This window comes from Delphinus delphis, chromosome 1 (genome assembly GCF_949987515.2).
Source record: "Delphinus delphis chromosome 1, mDelDel1.2, whole genome shotgun sequence".
NCBI lineage: Eukaryota > Metazoa > Chordata > Mammalia > Artiodactyla > Delphinidae > Delphinus > Delphinus delphis.
Window position 1 is genome coordinate 144,046,106 of NC_082683.1, and position 22,515 is coordinate 144,068,620.

General features: G+C 36.8%; 1 protein-coding gene across 3 annotated transcripts; it reads left to right on the plus strand.

The window, feature by feature from the left end:
* The first annotated feature begins 694 nt into the window (after positions 1-694).
* On the plus strand, positions 695-19,178 carry ANGEL2 (angel homolog 2). 3 transcript variants are annotated; one of them, XM_059994941.1, is made up of 9 exons: positions 695-919; positions 3,080-3,405; positions 7,931-8,187; positions 9,417-9,486; positions 10,690-11,111; positions 11,995-12,121; positions 12,538-12,595; positions 14,670-14,833; positions 16,454-19,178. In XM_059994941.1, exons 1-9 carry the CDS (start codon positions 861-863, stop codon positions 16,603-16,605), a joined length of 1,635 nt encoding a protein of 544 aa, XP_059850924.1. In that variant the 5' UTR covers positions 695-860; the 3' UTR covers positions 16,606-19,178. The 3 variants fall into 3 exon arrangements, with proteins under 3 accessions (XP_059850924.1, XP_059850942.1, XP_059850932.1); XM_059994959.1 differs by lacking the exon at positions 695-919 and adding an exon at positions 1,030-1,085; XM_059994949.1 differs by lacking the exon at positions 695-919 and adding an exon at positions 1,037-1,186.
* The last annotated feature ends 3,337 nt before the right edge of the window (positions 19,179-22,515 follow it).

Consider the following 22,515-nt stretch of genomic DNA (forward strand, 5'->3'; position numbering starts at 1 on the left):
ATAACTACCACAAATAACGGAAATCAACTATATGTATACGGAGGGAAAAAGTGTTTTTCAAATGCATCTGATTTTCTTATTAACACAAGTGGGGGGGAAAAAAAGCCTTCCCAAGAAATCGCTCCACTACTCTCCCGAACAGCCTATAAAAGCGGTCATCAGGCCTTTCCCCCTCCACTATTCCTTTCCCCCTCCACTTTATTCTTCCTCAGTTCTCTCTCTGTGTGTCTCTTGAACGGGCTCTCTACCTAAGTAATGTTTTCCGAGAATCTAGAGTCCTATACTAAATTTGATAGCGACAGACACAGACGACGCACACGTACGTTCAAAAGTGAGCTCTGCGGCCGTGTTCCCACAAAATTAATTGAAAATAACCCGTGGTACAACAATTCTGTCAGAACTCAGAGAAGGGCATTTCCCCACTTTGGGCATCCATCTTTGGAAATTCCCAAGGACATCATATAAATACACTAAATTTTTTTTTTCTTTTCTTTTTAACAGTAACTGCAGTGAACCCTCCCACAAGCCTTAATAAACCTTCGGCTCTTAGTTTATTTCCTCTGTTTCTTTAAGACGTAAGTCGGGTGTTTTGCCCGGTGCAGAAATGGCTGCCCCTGCTTCACACGCTTTGCGCAGGGTTCTTGAACAGAATTTGGCGTAGAGGCAACTCAGTGACTTACGCGGCGCAAGATGGGGACTTGGCGGCGGGCAACACTGAACCTCCCAGCATGCTTTGCGGCCTGGCGGAGAGGCCCGACGCTTAGTGATGGGGAGCCTTCGATGCTCTACGCCGCCAAATCGGCTGTAGCGGTTGAGGTTGAGCCCGGGGCCTGGGAATTGGACGCTCGCAGAGGGGGAAAATGGAAGCGTGGCGCTGTGTGAGGAGAGGCTACGGCCGCTGTGTGGTGGGGAGAGGCAGGTCAGTAGGGCTGGGTGGCGGGAGGGAGGAGGGAGGGGCGGGCGGCCTGGGGGCGGGCGGCCAGGGTTAACCGGGGCGGGGCGGGGTGGGGAGTGGGGGTTGGACGAGGAAGAGGGCCCGGGCCGCGGTACCGTCAGGACGGACCTCCGGAGACCCTGAGGGATAGGTAAACCCGGCGCGCAGCCGGAGGGGCGCTCGGCCCACGGGGTCCAGGGCCCGGGCGCGGAGCGCGTCGGCCATGGGCCGGGTTCGTGCTTTCCGGACCAGGTTGGCCTCAGAGTCCCGACCCTTTTCCCCCAACCCAACCTCCTAGCCAGCCTGAGCCTCCGGGTCCCGGGCCTCCTTCCCCAACCCTGCAGCCCCCTCCGGGAGCTGCAGGTCTGCAGGGAGGGGCTGGTTTGTTGTTGTGTTGGTGCCTCTCGAACTTTAGTTACTGGGATCCCAACCTTTACGATTATTACCAAATTCTCTTTCCACATCTATATTACTTAATGGATATTTTTCTTGAAATTGACTCACTTTTTAAAAAAGCACTTCAATAGATGCTGCGCACGTTAGAGTCTCCGTAAGCAGTATCCATGGGATCTTGGGTTTGGTATACTGATTTTTTTTCCTAATACATTTTGAAATGGATACTTAGATATAAAAAAATTTTAAGTTTAAATGTGTACCACGCGAAACCGACTGGCGTACCACACGTGGGAAGCACAGCACTCTATTAGTTTTTACATAAGTTACGGGGATCTGGTTTTAACTCCTGTAGTCTTGGGACTTGACAGTCGTCAACAATGTTTCCTGAGTACCAGCTGTGTGTCAGGCACTGTGCTAGGCACTTGGGAAGAGCCCCAGATTAAAATGAATAAGAAGGCTCTGGCCGTGAAGGAGCTCATCATTTTAAGAGAAAAAAAAAGTCTGTATAAGTAACTACAGATATAGAGAATGTTTTGTAGTACAAGTATTATATTTCAGTACGGTAGCTTATTAAGATAGAAAATGTATGGGCAAGCTCCAAATCTCTATGGCTTTCAGAGTTGTCACAAAGCAGGATACACTACCCTTGTCATGTCTTTAAAGATTTACAATTACATTGAGTTTAGAGAACCGTTTGAAAATGTGTAAACTGCTCAATAAATTTATGTAACAGTTAAAAATTTAAATGCTGTTAAAATGAAACAAATGTAACATATAAAAGTCAAATAACATTTAAATACAATTTAAGCAAAATTCTTTTGGTGATAAAAGTGGACATTATTGATGCTATCTTGGAAATGTACCTTTAATGAATTCTGGAGGAAAGGATAGAAGTTTTTCTCAGAATCCTAGCATTTTGCCAGAATAGTGTAGTAGAAAGAAGGTGGTGCTTGAGTTGCGTTGTTTCTTAGGAGAGCCTGAGAGCAATATATCTATTCAAAATAATAATAACACTACTTTGGAGACATTTTTCATGCTATAACCTATCATATAATTGGTATCAGATAATTGATGCTGTTGGGTTTGGAGTGTTGCTGAATTTCTAGTAAGTAATTCTCTTTCATTTCCCTCAAGGAGAAGCGTGCTTTAAATTAAAAGAAAAAAAAAGAGAGTAGCATGAAACAATAAATTATCTCCCTACTGATTAGCAAGAGAGGTACTTTTATGAAGTAGTGATAGTCTTTTGTTAGCTATAAAGATGTTTGGAAAATATAACCTTGGTATAAAAAACATGTTCAGAAGCATGTTTTTACTCCAAACCCAGGTTGGAGAGATTCACTTTAATTGTAGTCACCTTATGTGTTCTATATTTGATTTAAGTATTATGTTTGCTGTGGATTTTATTTGTCCATTGAGTTTTATTAGATGCTAGAAAGCTACTCTGAATACAGTTTGGTGATTGATTCAACACAGTTGAATTGTGTGGACTTTTAGAAGTGCATCTGGTGTTTCGGGAGGTTGGTGGATTCTATGTTAAGTGTTTAGAATACCGTTCATAGTTGTTTAGGAAGAGTATTGAGATACTGCCACTAGTAGTTAAGTAATGGCTGCTTTTTCCCCCATCCTTCACAGATTTAGAAGTCAGATTTTAAATATTAGACATTACCTTCCCTTGAGGAAACATTTAGATTTTGTGTGCTACAGCTGAACGAAAAGTGGTGCCTCAAGGAGTGTATTTATTTCTTTTAGATACCCCATGTTACCCCATCACCAGAAGAGTCTCGGCAGAGACTGGACTGCACCGTGGGAGAATCTGCAAAGGTGTTGCTGGAACAGACATATTTCTAGTTGTATGAGGTGGCCTGGACATTATTCTCGTGCTCCTTACCCATACTTCAGTAGTAGGCATTTTTCACTAAATTGGAGACCACCTTGTTTGTTTGAGTCTAGAACTCAGTTTCAGTACTGGAACTGGAGACCTGACAACCTGAGCCAGACATCTTTGATTCATCTCTCTAGTTACATCATGAACTCTGAGGGAGATGAGCCTTCATCAAAACGAAGAAAACACCAAGGTAAAGGTGACATTTATCTTGGTGGAGAAATAGACATAAGCCATAGAGTAATTGAAACTTTCATATTTAATCCTTAAGAAAACCTGCAGGTTTTAGAGGTGTTGGTGTTTATTTTTAGCCAGTAGTTTTCTGTTATGAAAAAGGAAATTCTTTTTTAAAATTAAGACTTTTAAAAAGAAATTTTCAATTAATTGTGTATTTCTGGCAGTAAAAATAGAAGTGACTCTACATATAGACTAAAGTTGGAAAACAAATGGAGGACTAGATTAAAACATTAAGTTTAATTTAAGAATAATTTTCAAATTCAGTGTTTTTGAAACAAAGGTCCTTAGACTTCTTAGAAATTGGTGGATGTATGCTTGGGAGTCCACAGAGCTATTTTAAAAGATCATGTTTTCATTTTTAATGTTAGCTTCATTATATAAGACAAAAGAAATTCCTTAAATAGAAACAATCATAAATGAAAGCTATTTTCTTACAGAATCAGATTTTAGCTTATTAAATTTATATTTCTCATACTGGGGTCTGTAGACATAATCTCGAGAGTCTGTGAGAAGTTTTATCTTTTAACCACATCTTATTCAACTTTGAGACACTTTTTTCTAGATACTTTGATTATTTCTATTTTTCTCATATTCTTTTTACCCTAAACAATTCACTAGGCTCTCTGTGCTGCCAGCCAAGCCCTACCTCCAAAGTATACATGAGTTGTCTAAGTAAATTTGGAATTGTCTTTCTTACTGAGCTGTGGTTTTCAGTGAAGATCATTCCTACTGAAGATACGAAAATAGGCTGTGTGAGTGTTAAAGTGTAGGAAGCTGACCTAAGTTTGTCAAAGGATGGCATTCACAGTGTCTCACCTGGAAGTCAGAGCTAGATTACTTAGTGCTCTTTCAAGTAGAACTTCTACTACACATTTAAGTAGAAATTCTAAGCACTCAAAAGTGAAAATTTATTTGTATAGCACTTAACCACCACATATGTTTATAAACAAAGCTTTGTTTGAATGATTAAAAGGTGTATTTAGAGACATTAAAATTAGGTTCCTAAGGACAACGCATACTTTATAAATCTAGGGCTGTATGATGACATGAGATAGCTTCTCATTCACGTATTCATTGTTCATCAGGACGACACACTCCTCTTCTGTTTAGCCTTTTGTTATAAATCAGGTGTGCTCTCAGATGGAGCGGTGGTGTAGTGACACAAGCATGGGCTTAGGAACTGCTCCCTGCTCTCATTCTGCTCCACCACTAATTGTGTGGGTTTGGACAGGTCACTGAACCTCTCTGCTCCTTGGTTTCCCAGTATAAAATAATGCCTACTTTGAAAGCCTGTGGAGGCATGAAGTGAGATATGTCAAAGTGCCTAACACACTGTTGGCTTCATAGTAGGTACTCAGAAAATCCTGGTGTTGTTGTTTTCCCTTTAATGGATGGGGAATTACATTTACATACTGATAAACTTTGATTGCAACCTGACTCTTTATATGTCCGTTCTTCCTAGGTATTGTGAATAAGGAAAATGCTCTTCGTTAAGCCATATTTGTGACTTCTGATATTTCACTAATACTACTTTTCAATCAAGAGAACAGCATTGCTAACTTGCCTATCACTTTAAAGTGGTATTTGAAGGATTTGTGTGACACAATTATGACCTTTTAATTAGGCACCCTAAAAACCCGATCAGGCCTATTGCTTACTTTCTTTGATTCATCTGTCTTCTCTGCTGTGATCACCTTGTTGCTCCTGACATGGAAGGTATATAAGCTTTTGTAGTGTGAATTTATGTTGTGAAGTATGTGAAGGCCAGAGACTATCCACTCTCTCAGTAGTTTTCAAACTGTCTTCCAGGGAACCCTAGCATTCAAATACATTTCTGTATGTTTATTAAAAGCAAATGTGGTCAGGATAAAATGTGTTTACCCCATCATCCCAGCTCCAGTCCCAACATACCAGGGACTGATGGTCATGACATTAAAAGTAATGCCAAAGTGTTACACAAGCTGTAGAAGTCTGAAAGCCACTGTATTAATTTGATAATCTGATGGTCTCAGTTATTTAAAAAATGGAATTGCAAAAAGACTTGGTTACAAACTCTTAATTGCCAGGACTATACAAATCTTAATGCTTTTATATGCCTTTATATATACATATTCTACAAGAAAGTATGGATGAATTTTTTAGACTTCCATCTTTCATATTTTAATGCAGTGGTGTCATGAGGGTAGTGCTGTAAGTTTGTGATGGTAGCTTGCATTTTGTTTGTATGACTAGAGCCTTTTCCATCTCATATACATATAAAGACTTAATGATTTGTGGCTAAAACCATAGACAGTCCCCAGTTTATGAATGAATTGTGTTCTAGATAATCAGTTCTTAAGAATCAGTTCTGTTTTCCTCATAGAAGCTATGTTATAAATCTCAGGGTAGTTGTGTGGAGTCAGTATAATTTGCTTTAGTTGTGGCCTTTAGCGGTAGGATTCTCCATTTTCAGTGAAGGATAAGGAAGGGGATAGTTTCCTTCTCTTTAGCTCTAGGCTAAATTATGTAATAGTTGAATGCTTTGTTTAGTTTGGTTTTCTTTCCTTCCACCATTTTTTCTTAGCCTTTTTCCTCAGGCTCCTAGTACCTTCATGGTATCATAATTCCAACTCCCCTGTTCCACCCAGACCTCACTATTCATAAAAATTACCTTCCTCTTCTGTCCTCTGGTCAAAATGCCTATTCCCTCAGTGCAGCAGATATCAGCATTTAGATTTTGAGGGAAGAAACCTGATTAAAGTCAATTTGCCAGAGTATATTTTAAAATTTTTACTTCACTGGCATTTTTATAGAGTGTACTGACGCTTTTTTTCTTCCAGTTTTATTGAGATATAATTGACATACCAGCCCTGTATAAGCTCAAGTTGTACAGCATAATGATTTGACTTACATACATCATGAAATGATTATCACAATAAGTTTTGTGAACATTCGTCATTCCACAGAGACACAAAAGTAAAGAAATATTCTTCCCTGTGATGAGGACGCTTAGGATTTACTCTCTTAACAGATTTCCTATAGAACACACCACAGTGCTCATTACATTGATCATGTTGTACATCACATCCCTAGTATTTATTCATCTTATAACTGGAGGCTTGTACCTTTTGACTGCCCTCAACCAGTTCCCCCTCCCCACTAGAGTGTGTTTATATTCTGACTGTAAATATACCGTCATTGTAGAAGATTTGGAAAAATCTACCACAATCCTTCCTCTCAGAGACAATTACTCTTAAAAACAGTGGTATGTTTCCCTTTAGTCTTTTTTCCCCCATAGATAAAATATTTTTCTTCAATTTAATTTTTAATTGGTGAAATTTTAGGGATTGTCATCCAGTGAAGTGAAAACCTTCTTTCAGGAAAAGGGAGATATTCTAGGGCTCAGATTTTTTTCATATCATCTAATCATTCTCAAAAGTCCATCTTCAAATCTTTTTGTTTCCCAAGTTCATCCCATTTCTTGTTTTTCCCTTCTTTTGAGCATATAGATTCTCTAAAATGTTCCACATTTTTTTTTCATGGCTTCCATGGCATTAAGAGTGTCCTCTTTAATGGTGGGGTGAGGAAGACAAGATCAAAGGGGGTGTGTGTGTGTCTGTGTATATATACATATATATAAACATATATACTTAGTGGTGTGTGTCTGTATCTATAGTGATACACATATATATATATATTTATTTTTAGTAGGCATTTCTAAGTCAAAGACTGCCTATAATTGCAAAATCTCATGCTATTTAATCCTCTTCTCATCACTTTATCAGGGTACATGGTGTCTTTGCAGAATATAAACTATCACACATTCCTGGTTGCTGCATGCTAGGTTTGTCAGTCAGGCATCATCATTTACTAGCATTCTGTAGCTGCGTTACATTTAACTTTTGCTTTGGTGTGCATTAAAAATATTTCTTTTGCTTATTTTGTTTGCATTCTTCCAGTAAGTACTACTTCCATTTATTGTCATTATATACCCTTCATTCATGTCTAAACCAGATTTCTCAGATGAATTGTTTCTGGAACTTAGTTAAGCATTTGATGATCTTATCATACTAATAGGTGATAAAATACAATGTGAAATCACCTTATTGAAAGGCCAGCTGTGACATACAAATATATTATCATGGTTATGAAGTTGCTGAGCATGTCCGCGGCAGAGCCACTTCGTAACCACGGGGAAGTGAGAAACCGTGACCCCAATATAGTCAGTTTTATTAACACACACTCTCAGCCTCCAAAATGACTTGCTAGACCCTTTTAAACTGTTTTGTACCTCTTGGTCAGTCAGTGTATCATTTTACTGCCTTTGTAATCAATTTGATGACAACTTCTAGTTATTAAGTACTACACTGCCATTTCCTAGGGAAAAACATTCTGTTCATTGCCTATAGGAATGTTTAAAAGGCAAGAAAATACTTATATACAGGAAAAATATGATCCATTTTTTATTAATTCTTTGTATTTTATCTAATATATTTTAACAGGCACAATAAAACGGGATTGGGAATATATATGTAACCATAATAAAGAAAAAACGAAGATCCTAGGAGACAAAAATGATGACCCCATATGTGAAGACAGTGAGAACAAGTTTGACTTTTCAGTGATGTCCTATAATATACTTTCTCAAGATTTATTGGAAGACAATTCACACCTTTATAAACACTGCCAGCGGCCAGTATTACACTGGAGTTTTAGGTTTCCCAATATTCTGAAAGAAATTAAACACTATGATGCAGATGTAAGTACAAAATATCATCAAAATTCTTCACATAAGGAAGAGGTGGATTCATTTCTGAACTAAATGGTTTTATCCCTTTTGTTTGTAGGGTAAGAAGGGAAGACATTAAATATAGTGATGAGGGAACTCTCTGGCAGTCCAGTGGTTAGGACTCTGCACTTTCACTGCCAAGGGCCTGGTCGGGGAACTAAGATCCCACAAGCCACAGCGTGGCCCAAAAATAAATAATAAATAAATATAGTGATGGAACAGTTTTTAACAAGGTATCATAACTTTGGAGGAATAACTTGCTAATGGTTGTTGATATAAATAATTATATAATGTTTCAAATAAGATCCAAAAAGTTTTAAGCATCGATCAGTTTTGAGACAGGGATTGGCACCATATTAAGTATTCAGTAAATATTTCCTTTGATTCAAAATTTAAATAATTCGTGCAAAAATTTATTTAGATGATAGCATTCAAAAAATTATCTCTTAAGAAAGGACTAGGGGCTTCCCTGGTGGCGAATCCGCCTGCCAGTGGATTAAGAATCCGCCTGCCAATGCAGGAGACACAGGTTCGAGCCCTGGCCTGGGAAGATCCCACATGCCGTGGAGCAACTAAGCCCGTGGCCACAACTACTGAGCCTGCGCTCTAGAGCCTGTGCGCCACAACTACTGAGCCTGCGCTCTAGAGCCCGCGAGTCACAACTACTGAGCCCACATGCCACAACTATTGAGCCCATGTGCCACAACTACTGAAGCCTGCCCACCTAGAACCCATGCTCCACAACAAAAGAAGCCACAGCAATAAGCCCATGCACCACAACGAAGAGTAGCCCCTGCTTGCCACAACTAGAGAAGAGCCTGCGTGCAGCAGTGAAGACCCAGTGTAGCCAAAAATAAATAAAATAAAATAAATTTTTTTTAAAAAATGGTGATTTAGTACTAATGAACATGTAAATTCAGGAAAAATATTCCAACATATAAATTATAAATATTTCCTTTGGTAAATACCAGTTTTGGATAATAAGAGGGCTTCATGTGATTAAAGGTCAGGGTTTTGGGGGCTGATCAGATTTGGAGACATTAATTTGATAGACCTATACATTACAGGAAAAAAAATTTTTTATTTCAGCTTTCATCAGGTTTTTAGAATTTTAGAAACCTATTTTTAAAGACAAAAGCACCAGAAAATTCATATTTGCATATTTTTGTTTTAATTCAAGCCATTTTTTTTCTTTTAAGGTACTTTGTTTGCAAGAAGTGCAAGAAGATCATTATGGAACAGAGATCAGGCCAAGTTTGGAATCATTGGGTACAGTGTAACTTTTACTTTAGCCAGATTTACTTAATGGGTTGTTAAAGTATAACTTGCTAATAACAAAGATGTGTGGTGTATTTGGACCTAAAATCTTAATTTTGAAAAAACTTAATATGCATTTCAAAAGGTCAGGAAAAGATTGAGGTATATCAAATGGGACCTTTTGTGTTAATACATAATTTTAATTCGGGTGGAAAGGTATGCAAGAATCCCTTAACAGCTTCCTTTCCAGGAGTTGCTTTGCCTACTCCCAGAGCCCTAAGATTCTGAGTTCCATGAGATCAGGGACCATCGTGTCTAGTTCATCATCATATAATACCAGTGTCTACCGTGTGTAATGGATAGAAGCTGAAAATCTGGTGAGTGAATACCTCTAGAAACAGGTTGTCTGTCTGAGAAATGCTGCCTACTTCGCATTCATCCATGCAGCAAATATTGATATTTTTTGAGTGCCTACTGTACACCATGCACTGTTCTAGGCAGTGGGAATACAGCAGTGAGCAAAACAGACAACAACCTCTGCCCTTGGGGAGCACACATTCTAGTGGAGAAAGACCAAGAATAAACTGAACAAACAAGTAAATAGTGCCTTAGGTAATGGTAGTTTTCTGGAGAAAAGCAAATGGGTCAGGTTTCAGTTTTAAACAAAATGATCAGAGAAGGTAACATTTGAGTAAAGACAAAGGAGGTGAAGGAACAAGCCATGGCTAGAGTTTTCCAGGTAGTGGAGATAGCAAAGGAAAGGCGCTGAAGTTGGAGTGCCTTAAGGCAAGTGAAGCTGCTGTGTGTGGAGTGGAGCAAGCGGGGAAGAATTAGAGGCAAAAAGGTGAGAGATATGGGGTTGGGGGCGGTGAGGGGGCAGATTACTATAAGGCCTCACTGTCTTTGTCATGAGTCTGACTTTTGTTAGGATGGAAATGAGAATGGTGATAATGTACACGTATGTAACCCTGAAGTCTGCCAGTAAAAAAATCTATTTGACCCAGTCTCAGACTTTTTTGATTCTAACACTTATTAACATCCTACATTACTAATGTTTTGCAGAATACACTTTGGTAAACATTGTTCAAAAAATTAGGAGAACTGTGTTTTGCTATATATATAATTTTTTGTGTGTGTGGCAAAACACAGTTCTTCTAATACTTACATATATAAAAAACCAGCCATCTTCATTTAAAATTTTTTTCTTTCCTCTAGGTTATCACTGTGAATACAAGATGCGGACAGGAAGGAAACCTGATGGCTGTGCCATTTGCTTCAAACATTCCAAATTTTCTCTCTTATCAGTGAACCCAGTGGAATTCTACCGCCGTGATGTTCCTCTATTGGACAGAGACAATGTTGGATTAGTGTTACTCTTGCAGCCCAAAATCCCAAGTGCTGCCTCCCCTGCGATCTGTGTGGCTAACACACATCTGTTGTATAACCCAAGGCGAGGTGATATTAAACTGACCCAACTGGCAATGCTTCTGGCAGAGATTTCCAGTGTTGCCCATCAGAAAGATGGCAGCTTCTGCCCCATTGTTATGTGTGGTGACTTTAATTCTGTTCCTGGTTCTCCACTGTATAGTTTTATAAAGGAAGGGAAATTGAATTATGAAGGACTTGCCATAGGAAAGGTACGTGCTTGCTTCCTCATTATTAGGAGGTGGACTTAGTCTCTCTCTTCATTGTAAAATGAGGGTAGTCATCACAGGGCTATTTGAAAACCTTGATGAGTCAGTACCCTCACTTTACCAACCTGTGATGATGAGCTACAGCTACTGATAAGTAATTATATTTACTTGAGTGAATTTCACCTATTGAATTTCCATCTATTTGTGGCAACATTTTGCTTGGAGGAATTGACAGGCAGTAAAAAATTCAGAATGGGGGAGGAGAAGAAAAATGAAAGCATTGACAGACATGAGTACTGCATAAATAAGGAACTACTTACAAGGTGGCAGAATAGAATTTTGAATGCTGGATGTGGCCAATATAGTTGGCAAAACAGTAATTTAGTATTTATTTATTATATAAGCTTCCCTTTATACAGTGATAAATATTTTAATTCTTTGAGTGTAATTTATCCCATGTTTTTATTTTAATTGTACTTCCTTTTGCTTACTTTAGATTATTTCATCTTCGGTATATTTAACCAAAATAAACTCTCCACCACTGAGTTTTGAATGATAGTTTAAAATATTATAAGAGTTGATCTCTCTTAGTATTTTATGTAGCAGGAAATATATTGCAGGTAGTAAAAAAGTCCAAAACTATAGATCGTTTAGATTTCCAAATTAGACAAAAACATGCATAGGAAAAGATTTCCATTTACATGTAAATAATAAGTGCTTTCTGAACTCTATTTGAACAAGATTTTATAAGCACAAATAATTAATGTAATGAATAAAGGATAATATTTACCATTCTTGGATTCCCTTTTATCTAAGAAATGAACTTTTCAGTACACAAACTATTTAAAATCTATTCACCTAAGATACCTGTTGAAATTTTGTTTAGGTATCTGGCCAGGAACAGTCTTCACGGGGACAAAGAATTTTATCTATTCCAATTTGGCCCCCAAACCTAGGTATCTCACAGAACTGTGTGTATGAGGTACAGCAGGTACCAAAAGTAGAAAAGACAGGTAAGTGTTTGCAATACATTTTGGCAGTCTTCTTGATAATAGTGTTCCATTTGAAGACAGAAAACTAAATTTTTTAAAGGGATAACATCTCAGTGATGAATATTCATATATAAAAGCATATAGTTGTTTGCTTATTCCTTTTTTTTAAGAGCTCTAAATTTACCTTTTTAAAATTCAGCTTCCAAAATTATCTTTGCGTGAATTACTTGCATGTTGCTTTGGAAATGTTTGTGTTTTATTTTTGCTAATTCTGGAGATCATCAAAACATAGATACCAGAATGAACCATTTTACTAGGCATCTATCTAAACTAGATATGTCTTAAATGTTGTTCCTAGAGTAAAAGGACTATACTAAGGCAAGCTAGAACAAAACAATACATTGATAGTATAAATATATTTCTCTTTGTTCTTCCAGACAGTGATCTGACACAAACACAGCTGGACAAAACAGAGGTCCTAGTAACAGCTGAAAAGTGAGTTTTGGAAAGCAACAATAGACATTTGCTGACTTTAGTTGAGTAAAGAAATCACTTGGATGAAAAATGAAGTTGATGATATTTTATGCTGGTGAAGAATGCTGGCTCTTAAGTCAAATAGACCTGAGTTCCAACCTTGACTTTGCTACTTTTTAGCTGTGTGATTTTTGAGCAAGAAATTTAACATCTCTAAGGTTCAGTTTCTTTATCTATAATTTGGGTTGTTGTGAAGATTAGATGAGACAAAGCATGTAAAGCTCAGTGTTTGACATACAATAGTAAGTGCTTAAACACTGCTGTTTATAGAAGCAGCTTGTCGATGAACCTGAACAGGCTAGTAAATTTATTATCTTTGAAATTTATTGCTATTACATATTTAAACAAAGGTCAAGATCACAGAAAAATATCTTTCAGATTTCAAGAGGACCTTTAGCCTCCTTTGACTTACTGGATCTTGAAACAAATCTATAGGAGAATTGATCCAAAAAAGAATATGTCTGTAGAAAAGACAATTACTTATACGTATCTCTTAAACTACAGGAAAAGGTCATCAGAGGTAGCTGGGTGAAGATGCCTGGATTTCTTTTTATTAAAGAATCATGAATGTTTAGGGCTGTGGTTGAGAAACAGATGTATATTAATACAACAGGATGGAGACTTAAATCTTGTCCCTTGGGAGATTCTTGAAATGTCTTGATTGTTTCATATTGTGCTCTTTTATAGCTTTGACTTTCGTTTAACATTTAAGTTTTCTCATTCTTTTTATCTGCTTTCTCTTCAGTCTTATTATATTTTGTATATCTTGTTTTGGGAAAATATCTCATATATAAGAATTAGTAAGAAAGCAATTTTTTTGAATTTTTGAAAAAGAATATATAAAAATCTGTGATTAAAATTTTCAAAGTAAAAACTTCCCTGAGTAAGATTAATAAAAAGGTTACTCTTACTAACAACTACTTAGTTTTGAGTAATTCTAAAATCTTTTTATAACAAAATGGGGTATAAGAAAAGATACTTTTAAGTATCTATATAAATACAGTGTGTGTATACGCATAGCTTTTATCTGTAAACTGAAATGTTGGTAGTAAGATAACAGTTTGCAGGAGACCTATTTTACATTTAAAAATATTGTAAATATAAGTCCTTAGACATAAAAAGTTGCTAAAACTTGGAAGTAGAGCATCTTGAAGCAATTACCTTCGCTTATTGACATATGAGCTCTTTAAAAGCAGAGCAACATCTTTATTTGTGTATTCTCAGCGCATAAGATGAGATAGTGCCTGGGACTTAGTACGTGCTTGGTAAATGTTTGTTGGGTGAATTTAAAAAAAGGTTTTTTAAAATTTTGTTTTCTTTTGTGACATAAAAGATCCTTAAAATTCATGATGTGTTAGTAGGAAATGATTTTTAAACCTTTCACCCATAACATTATGTGTATTTGTAGTGTGGGGTAAATGTAAACCATTATAGAATCTGTTTTAAGATACAGTATGAGGGAATTCCCTGGCGGTCCAGTGGTTAGGACTTCATGCTCTCAGAGGGCCCAGGTTCAATCCCTGGTCAGGGAACTAAGATCCCACAAGCTGTGCAGTGCAGCCAAAAAAAAAAAAAAGATGCAGTACAAAATTATCTCATATACCATACCAAGAACAGTAATGGTAAAATATAAGCCCTCTGACATCAGAAGTCTGTTAGTTCTAAATAGCATTCCTAAAGGCCACTTTAATTTTCCTTCTTAAAAACAACAAAAAACTTATAAATTGTTTAAGAATATGTGTTCATTCGCAAGTGAATCTCTCAAATATGTTATAATTAATTTTAAAAGTCACATTATTCGGTTAAGTATTGAGCTCCCCACTCACACCCCACCCCATGTATCACAGCTCTGTTAATGGGTTTTGGATATCACTGCATGAATAAAGGAATGCAAAATTGTGATATGGTCTATTTAAATAAAGATTGTCCTAATGTCTGGTTTTGTCTGGAAATTAAGTGAAAAAGTGGTTTAAATAGGAGGAATTATAAAAATCATGAAGAACTTGATGCCAAATAATTTTTCTTTTCAATTTAGATTATCTTCAAAGTTACAGCACCATTTCAGCTTGTCATCTGTTTATTCACATTATTTTCCTGACACTGGAATTCCAGAAGTGACCACCTGTCATTCCCGAAGTGCCATAACTGTGGATTATATTTTCTATTCTGCTGAAAAGGAAGGTGTTGCTGGGCAGCCAGGTAAAGAATGCGTGTAATCTTAAATTCTGCTTGAGAACACAGTAACTAAAACTTAAGGGCTAAAGTTGAGAAAGCTAGCTAAACATCTAGATGTTTAGATTTAGAAATTAAAAATATTTTTAAATTGGTAATATATTTGGCAGATTGGTGATATATTTGAGTAAATCAGTTTATCACCTGCAAAAGTTGGAGGCAGTGGAACACCTCAAAGCAAATTATTACCCAAGAATTATATCCACAGCTCTACCCTCCAGTCCCAGTCGGCTTCTGAGGTAGAGTACAGATCTTTCATATTGCCCTTTGGTTTCACTCTCCATACATTTATGTTTTTCTTGTGACAGCAACATCATACAGTTTTGTACTTAAATTTTACTGAAGTATGCTGCCTTCATTGTAGGGCCTTGCTTGTACTGCCAACAATTGACAGTTTTGTCATGTTGAGCCTGGAATATTGGTTCTTCCTGGAAAGAGAAGTCTATAATATATGTGTTTTCAAAAAGCAAAGGTGATAACACACTCTTCCTTGTATGATTCAATGAAAACAAGATTTTTTTTTTTTTTTTTTTTTTTTTTTGCGGTACACGGGCCTCACTGTTGCGGCGTCTCCCATTGCGGAGCACAGGCTCCGGACGCGCAGGCTCAGCAGCCATGGCTCACGGGCCCAGCCGCTCCGCGGCATGTGGGATCTTCCCAGACTGGGGCACGAACCCGTGTCCCCTGCATCGGCAGGCGGACTCTCAACCACTGCGCCACCAGGGAAGCCCAAGATTTTAAATACTAATCAAAGGACTTAACATGGAGAATAAAGTGCCATTTAAAGTAATTGGAAGTCAAAAATATATTCAGAAAACTGAAAATCCTAAATGTGGACAGCTATTTTGTTTTTCCTGATTTTCCCTTTTTCTTTTCCTTTTTCTTTTTTCAGTGCTACTTTTCTTTTCCCATCTGTTTGTTTGTTTTCTCCTTCACAAGGATAACCTTACTAGTAACATTCAGGAGGGGGTTTACTCCTCTCTGCTAAATCAACTCTGCAAAATAAGCTTGCTCTGAATTTGTAATAAGGTTCTGGTAGTTGTCATACTGAAGAACACTCACTAGGTGGCGGAAGTGTGCCATGGGCCAGCATCGCTACTTTTAACATTAAGAGCACATCCTCTTTTACTCTTTTTCCATGGGTACTGAGTGTCTGGGACCAAACTATACTAATTTATTCTGCAGTCACCTCATAAACGTCCTACTCAGATGTGTCTTGGTCTGTCTGATTTTATACAACTACAGAAAGGTTGATGGGTGAATTTCTTAGGTAGTTGTCAATCTCAAATTATTCTTAACATCTTATGTGTTGCATTGATATTTTCTTCTAAAGATTATTTGCAGAAGTTGAAATGGAAAAAAATCTGAAATAGAAAAAAACAAGCATCTGAAACGTCTGTTTGTTAGAGAATTATAATTAGGTTATATCGCAATAAAAATTTAACCATATTCTAAAAACTGTTTCATATTAGACTTCCAGAAGGGTGTCAAGCTATATATCATTGTTGTTCTAAAAGAAAAAAAAGATTTGTATGATTTACAGTAACCTGTTGTTTCACTAAATATGTATATGTTTCTTTAATATAGGAGCCGAAGTTGCTTTGGTTGGTGGCTTGAAACTTCTAGCTAGACTGTCACTTCTTACAGAACAAGACTTATGGACTGTTAATGGACTTCCAAACGAAAATAACTCTTCGGATCATCTGCCTTTATTGGCTAAATTCAGACTTGAGCTCTGACTCCTTTGTTTTTTTGTTTTTTTTTTGTTTTTGGTACGCGGGCCTCTCACTGTTGTGGCATCTCTCGTTGCAAAGCACAGGCTCCAGACGTGCAGCCCAGCGGCCATGGCTCACGGGCCTAGCCGCTCCGCGGCATGTGGGATCTTCCGGGACCGGGACACGAACCCATGTCCCCTGCATCGGCAGGCGGACTCTCAACCCCTGCGCCACCAGGAAAGCCCCTTACTCTTCTTTGATTACATATATACTGTGCTTTCCCATTTATGTTCTTTTTCAAAGAATGTAAAGTTGTTCTTAAGAGTTTGCATGTTACTTATTTTTACGCTATGGAATTTCTGAAGAGGTTATGTTAAATGCTTGAAACAGGTAGCAGAAGAAACAAGTTTACAATTTTCTTTTTTTGATAATGAAAAAATATTTTCCTGACAAGTGAGATCTAAACGCTCTTTATTGTAAAAGAGTTGTAAATATTTATTATAAATTCCAGTAAAATTGACAGTGATTTTTAAATATAGTGCAGTTTCTTTAGTCCTCTTAGTAAAGAATTTCATGTTTTTGGCAAGCTTTACAGTGGATCCAAAATATCTTTGAGTTCTTACAAACCACAACTCATTTCCCTTGCAGAGGCCCGATTTCATCATGAGGATCATATGTTTGTTGAGTCCTAAGTAGTTCATCTCAGAAATCATCGGGTTCACAAGTGTCCAGCCAACCATTGTAGTTTGTTTTTGAGGGGGCTCAGTAATGCTTTTCAAAATTGTACAGATTCCTTAATCCATCTTCTTACTATCCTGAGCCATGTAATATGCCTGCATTTTATTGGGGAAATATAGGTCACCATAACTAGTAGGATGAAGTGCTTTACACAAGCCCACTTTCCATCCTGTCATAGACCATTGCAGGATACCTAGGAGAGGCAGAGATTGGGGTTATGCCTTGTGTTTCCCTAGTAATTTTTTTTTTTTTTTATATTCAGTTTCAAGAAAAGATCCCTGGATTGGGAAAGATATTTTACTTAACTAATCCTGTAGAAATTTATTTTATTAGGAAACATATTTGGAACAAAGTGGCAGCTATGAGGTTATTTTTATTTTGCCTTAGAAATAAGAGGAAGCCAGCAAAACTCTAGAGAGATATCAACTTGGAGACCTAATGCTCGTAAGTAGTAACTTTAACTGTTTTGTTTTGTTGTGGTTTAACTGTTGTGGTTTTGTTTCTAAAATGTTTTATCATGATGCAGCAGTGTGAGATGATGCTGATTTTTTTTATAAAGTGGTGAAGATCAGGCCTAAAATATCCTGTAGTTGGCTCTGCATAAGTGTTTGAATCAAAAATTTTTAAACATAATTGAAAATTTCCTTTTTTAGACATTGGGATCAAAGAATTATGTACATTTTTACTAAGTAGTAATTTTATATTGAATTATACTGAATTATACAATGGGTTTTACAGTGGGTTTTTTTTTACAGTGGGTTTTCTTAATAGAATACTTCATCTTAAATTAGAAAGCAGCAGCTACTTTATAGTCTTGGACTTTAAAAGTTTTTCTACTAAAGTATTTACTACAATTTTTAAAAAATAAACCAGATAAATACCCCCAAAAGGCATGTGGGTTACAAGGATTTGCCTAGTAAAAATTATAGCGGTAAGCAAGTACTTTTAACTGTTTAATGTCTTTCTCTCACAGTATTAACTATAGGTCTAGGATTTTTCATTTCGTAGTAAGTTTTCAGAAAATTGTATGTTCTAATTAGCAGATATTGTCGTCATCAAATAATAACAGCACATAGTCTATTTATCCCCTTTTAGTATTGGGGAAAGAAAAATGAAGATTCATTGATCACTACTTTGTGTTGTGTGAATTTGTTAACTAACTTTATATATAGGTATTGTTGATAAACATCCCTGAAAACCTCTATGAAAACTTAATTTTTTGTATCCTGATTAATATATTGTGATTTTAGGCCCTTTTCATGTGCTTCACTTCAATAGAGTTAATCCATAAAATTGCTTTCTACTTTAGCTTATAGAATGAAGTATTATTTTGTGTACTGGAGGCCAAAGGGTCCATGTAACATCATAGCTTTTTAAAGCTCCACTAGGGACTTCTCTGGTGGTGCAGTAGTTAAGAATCCACCTGCCAATGCAGGCGACATGGGTTCAGTCCCTGGTCTGGGAAGAACACACATGCCGCGGAGCACCTAAGCCTGTGTTCCACAACTACTGAGCGTGCAAGCCACAACTACTGAAGCCTGTGCGCCTAGAGCCCGTGCTCTGCAACGAGAAGCCACTGCAGTGAGAAGCCTGCGCACTGCAACGAAGAGTAGCCCCCACTTGCTGCAACTAGAGAAAGCCTGTGCACAGCAATGAAGACCCAGTGCAGCCAAAAATAAATTTATATAGAAAAAAAAAGCTCCACTAAAATTAACGTCCATTTTCTTTACTTTTTTTGGTCCAAGGAGTTAATAACTCTGTTGGATCCTTGTATTTATCTGCCAAAATTAAATTAATTTAAATTTGGTTAATTGCTGAAACCAAATCTCCCAGTCTCAAGCGCTATGCTATCCAAGTGTGTGTGGGGGGCGGGGGGGGGGTTTTTTTTTTTCTTTGGCTGCACCCTGCGACTTGTGGGATCTTAGTTCCCTGACCAGGGATTGAACCTGGGCCATGGCAGTGAAAGCAGAGTCCTAACCCCTGGACCTCCAGGGAATTCCCTATGCTATTTAAATGGAAAGGGATATATTATGGAGTAATGAAATGCTTTACTGTATGTAGCCTTTGCTATCAGTATGCGTGTTTGAAATCATCTTTTTTGGAATTTAACAGCGATCTGCTTTTAACCCTTTGCTTTCATAAAAAAACTAAGATCCAGAGAATTCAAGGGGTTGGAGAAACATTCACGTCAAGTCATTTGCACTTTTTCCCTGTAAGTTACCTAATATATTATTGTACTAGTACATCTGTGCCTGAAGATTTTGTGGTAGATGTACTAAGCTGTGTAACTGACTTGTTGCCTCTTCTAAATTGTTTCATTACCCTTTTCAGCCTTTATTACTTAGGGTGATACCAAAATATAAGTGAATTAAGATACACCAAAATAGAGTGATGTTTAACACAGAGTCTGAAAATTGTGGATGACAACAAGGGTGAGAGAGTGATAAATTAGTTTACCAACAAGGGTGAGAGAGTGATAAATTAGTTTACTAGGACAAGTATGTAGTAAGAGGAATAAGAAAAAAATCACACCATTTATATTTTTAGAAGGAAAACAATCCTTGAGTTTCCAGGATGGTTTTATTAAAGTCCCATGCTGTGTATAAACATACAAGTGATGAGAAAAACATTAACTTGAAACATGCACTTATCTGGCATTCTCTAAAATACCATTATACAAGTTTTCATTTACTTAGAAAAATACCCACTAAAACAATCACAGTTTTTCTTAAAAGATTTTTAAAAAATGTGTTGGCCAGAACAAAGTTCAGAGAATAAACAAGATTCTGAATTGCATGTCAAAAAAACTGTACAAGGTTGTACATAAAACTATAGCTTACAAAAGCCTCGGGTATAGTAAGAATACTGAATTAAGATTTCCAAAGTTCTATTTACCAATATCTATTAAAATCCTTATGAAATAATTGACTTAGAAAAAGTGAAATGCTCATGATTTCAGAGTGTATAGAAAACACTAAATACCACTTTCTGAAATAAAGTGTACTCAAAACAGCACAACATGTAGTCTAGAATCAAAATTTCTGTCATTCATTTAAACTTTGCATGTATTGCCATAATGGCTTAAGCATAAAATTTCTCTTGCATTAATAACTTTAAAAACTAGATTTCAGATCACTTCATAGTTTTGTTTTTTATCTTTTGAATTATAGCCAGTTTTAAAATCAGTTCTAGGGGGTAAATCATGTCTTTTTTTTTTTTTCTTGCCTTATCAATTAAATTACTTCACTAGAATGTAGGAGTTTGTTGCCTTTCTCATATCTCTTAGAAATTAACATACTCCATAGGCAATAAAAATAGAATAACAACCAAGAACATTTTAAATTAATTTTCATGTTTCTGTGACTAACTCTTGCTTTGGGGAAATGAATCTTAAAATCAAGAAATGAGTGTGGAATAAATCAGGTTACTAATTGAATCATCAAGCCAGTTGGCAGTTTTAAGGCTTATACATCAGCATATTAGAAACAGGCTGTATTCCTATTCCTTTCCCCTTTTCTGTGGGAAACAAGAGGCTATGCAACTCTTGACATTCCATATTTTAGATTGGACAGTACTTAATACTTGGAAAATCCTATTCCAAGCTCTTAGAATGATTGCAATGTTATAAGTAGTCTACTTATTGGATATAGTATTTTCAGATTGATAAACAGATGATGGTATTTCATCTAGAGAGAGAGCTAGGTCAGTATTGTTTTAGAATGAGAATGAAATGATTCACTGGCGACTGCAAACATCTAAATACAAGCAGCCATGAGGCTGCAGATGGGTTCATCTTGTGAAGATTAAGGATAACTCATTTTAAATTCTGCTAACTGATAGTACTATTCTTGAGGAAAGTGGTTAAGTTCCGAATTTTTAACTTATGCTGTATTTTAAACTAACTGAGATGTACACTTCAGTCAAAGAAAACCAGAGGGGGAAGTACTGAGACTGAAATAACACTTTTGTTGACTAGCAGACTTCACTTAAATATGCCTTTTGGTCTCATGAGTTGGCATGGTTGCTAAGATCAAACAAATGAAACGGAAGCTGTACTCTTGATAACATACAGACTTGGTATGCTGTTAGAGTTATTCTGTGTGGTCTGCAGCCAGAAGTTACACTGTAACTACCATATGCAGGCCGGATATTCATACTGTGCTCCGTGGACTAAATCACACTATAAGGTGTAACACTGTACCTGAAGACTTTTCCATTAAAACTAAGGTTCTGCTTCTCTAATTCATTGTATTTTCCAATACCAGTTCCTAAGCATCCTGAAGTGGTACCTAAAAGCAATGTACTGGAAAATAATCACATCGTGTTGTATTTGGTCTTAATATAAGACATCAGAACACATCTCTAACAACAGTGAGTCCTTCAGAATCGAGGCCTGACTTAGAGTTTCGAAATCAGGTGAAATGGGATCAGCAAGGTTAGCTGGTTCTCAAGACCTACTGATTCACTCCTGGCCTGTGCCTTTGAGTGTGTTACTGTCAGAGGTAATTGCAATACTGCTAAATTTGTGTAACAGTTCATGACCCTGTGTGCTTTTTGCTGGACTCTGCAAAGTTTAAATGTTAGTGACAGAACATAGACTAGCTTCTGAACGTGCTTTTCTTTTGTTTTGAAAGAACAAAAACTGCTGTCAGTGAATGCTTTAAGAAAGATTTAAGAAAGAAGTAACTCCAAGGTCCGGAAAATGGTTTCCCGTATTGCCAGAAGAATTTCAGTGCTTTTCTAGTAAAACACTTGCATATATAATACCTTAAATTTCATCACATGTGTGCACCAGGAAAAAAATTCCAGACCTTGTGGAGATCCCCATGGAAAATATTGGGGAAACAATACAAATAGAATATAAAAAAACAAAACACCATTAAATTTGCATATCTGATGTCAAGATGCTGAGGTAATATTGACTGCTTACAAAAAGACCCCACCAATCTTTGCCGCTGTTATTGCTGAAAAAGACATTAATACTGATTGAGTTTACCTTACTATATCAAAAGTGGGAGGGAGGGTTTCATGAACATTTACTACTGCTGTTTAAAACAAGTAAAAGAATGTAGGTAAATGGGAAAATATAAAACTACAGTTATGGTCTTATCCTTTCTATCTGGAGTGAGGGAGACAGTCTGACCGCAGTGGGATTTATTACTTAGCCTTTTCATGGTTGTCCCTTCGTGAATTTTT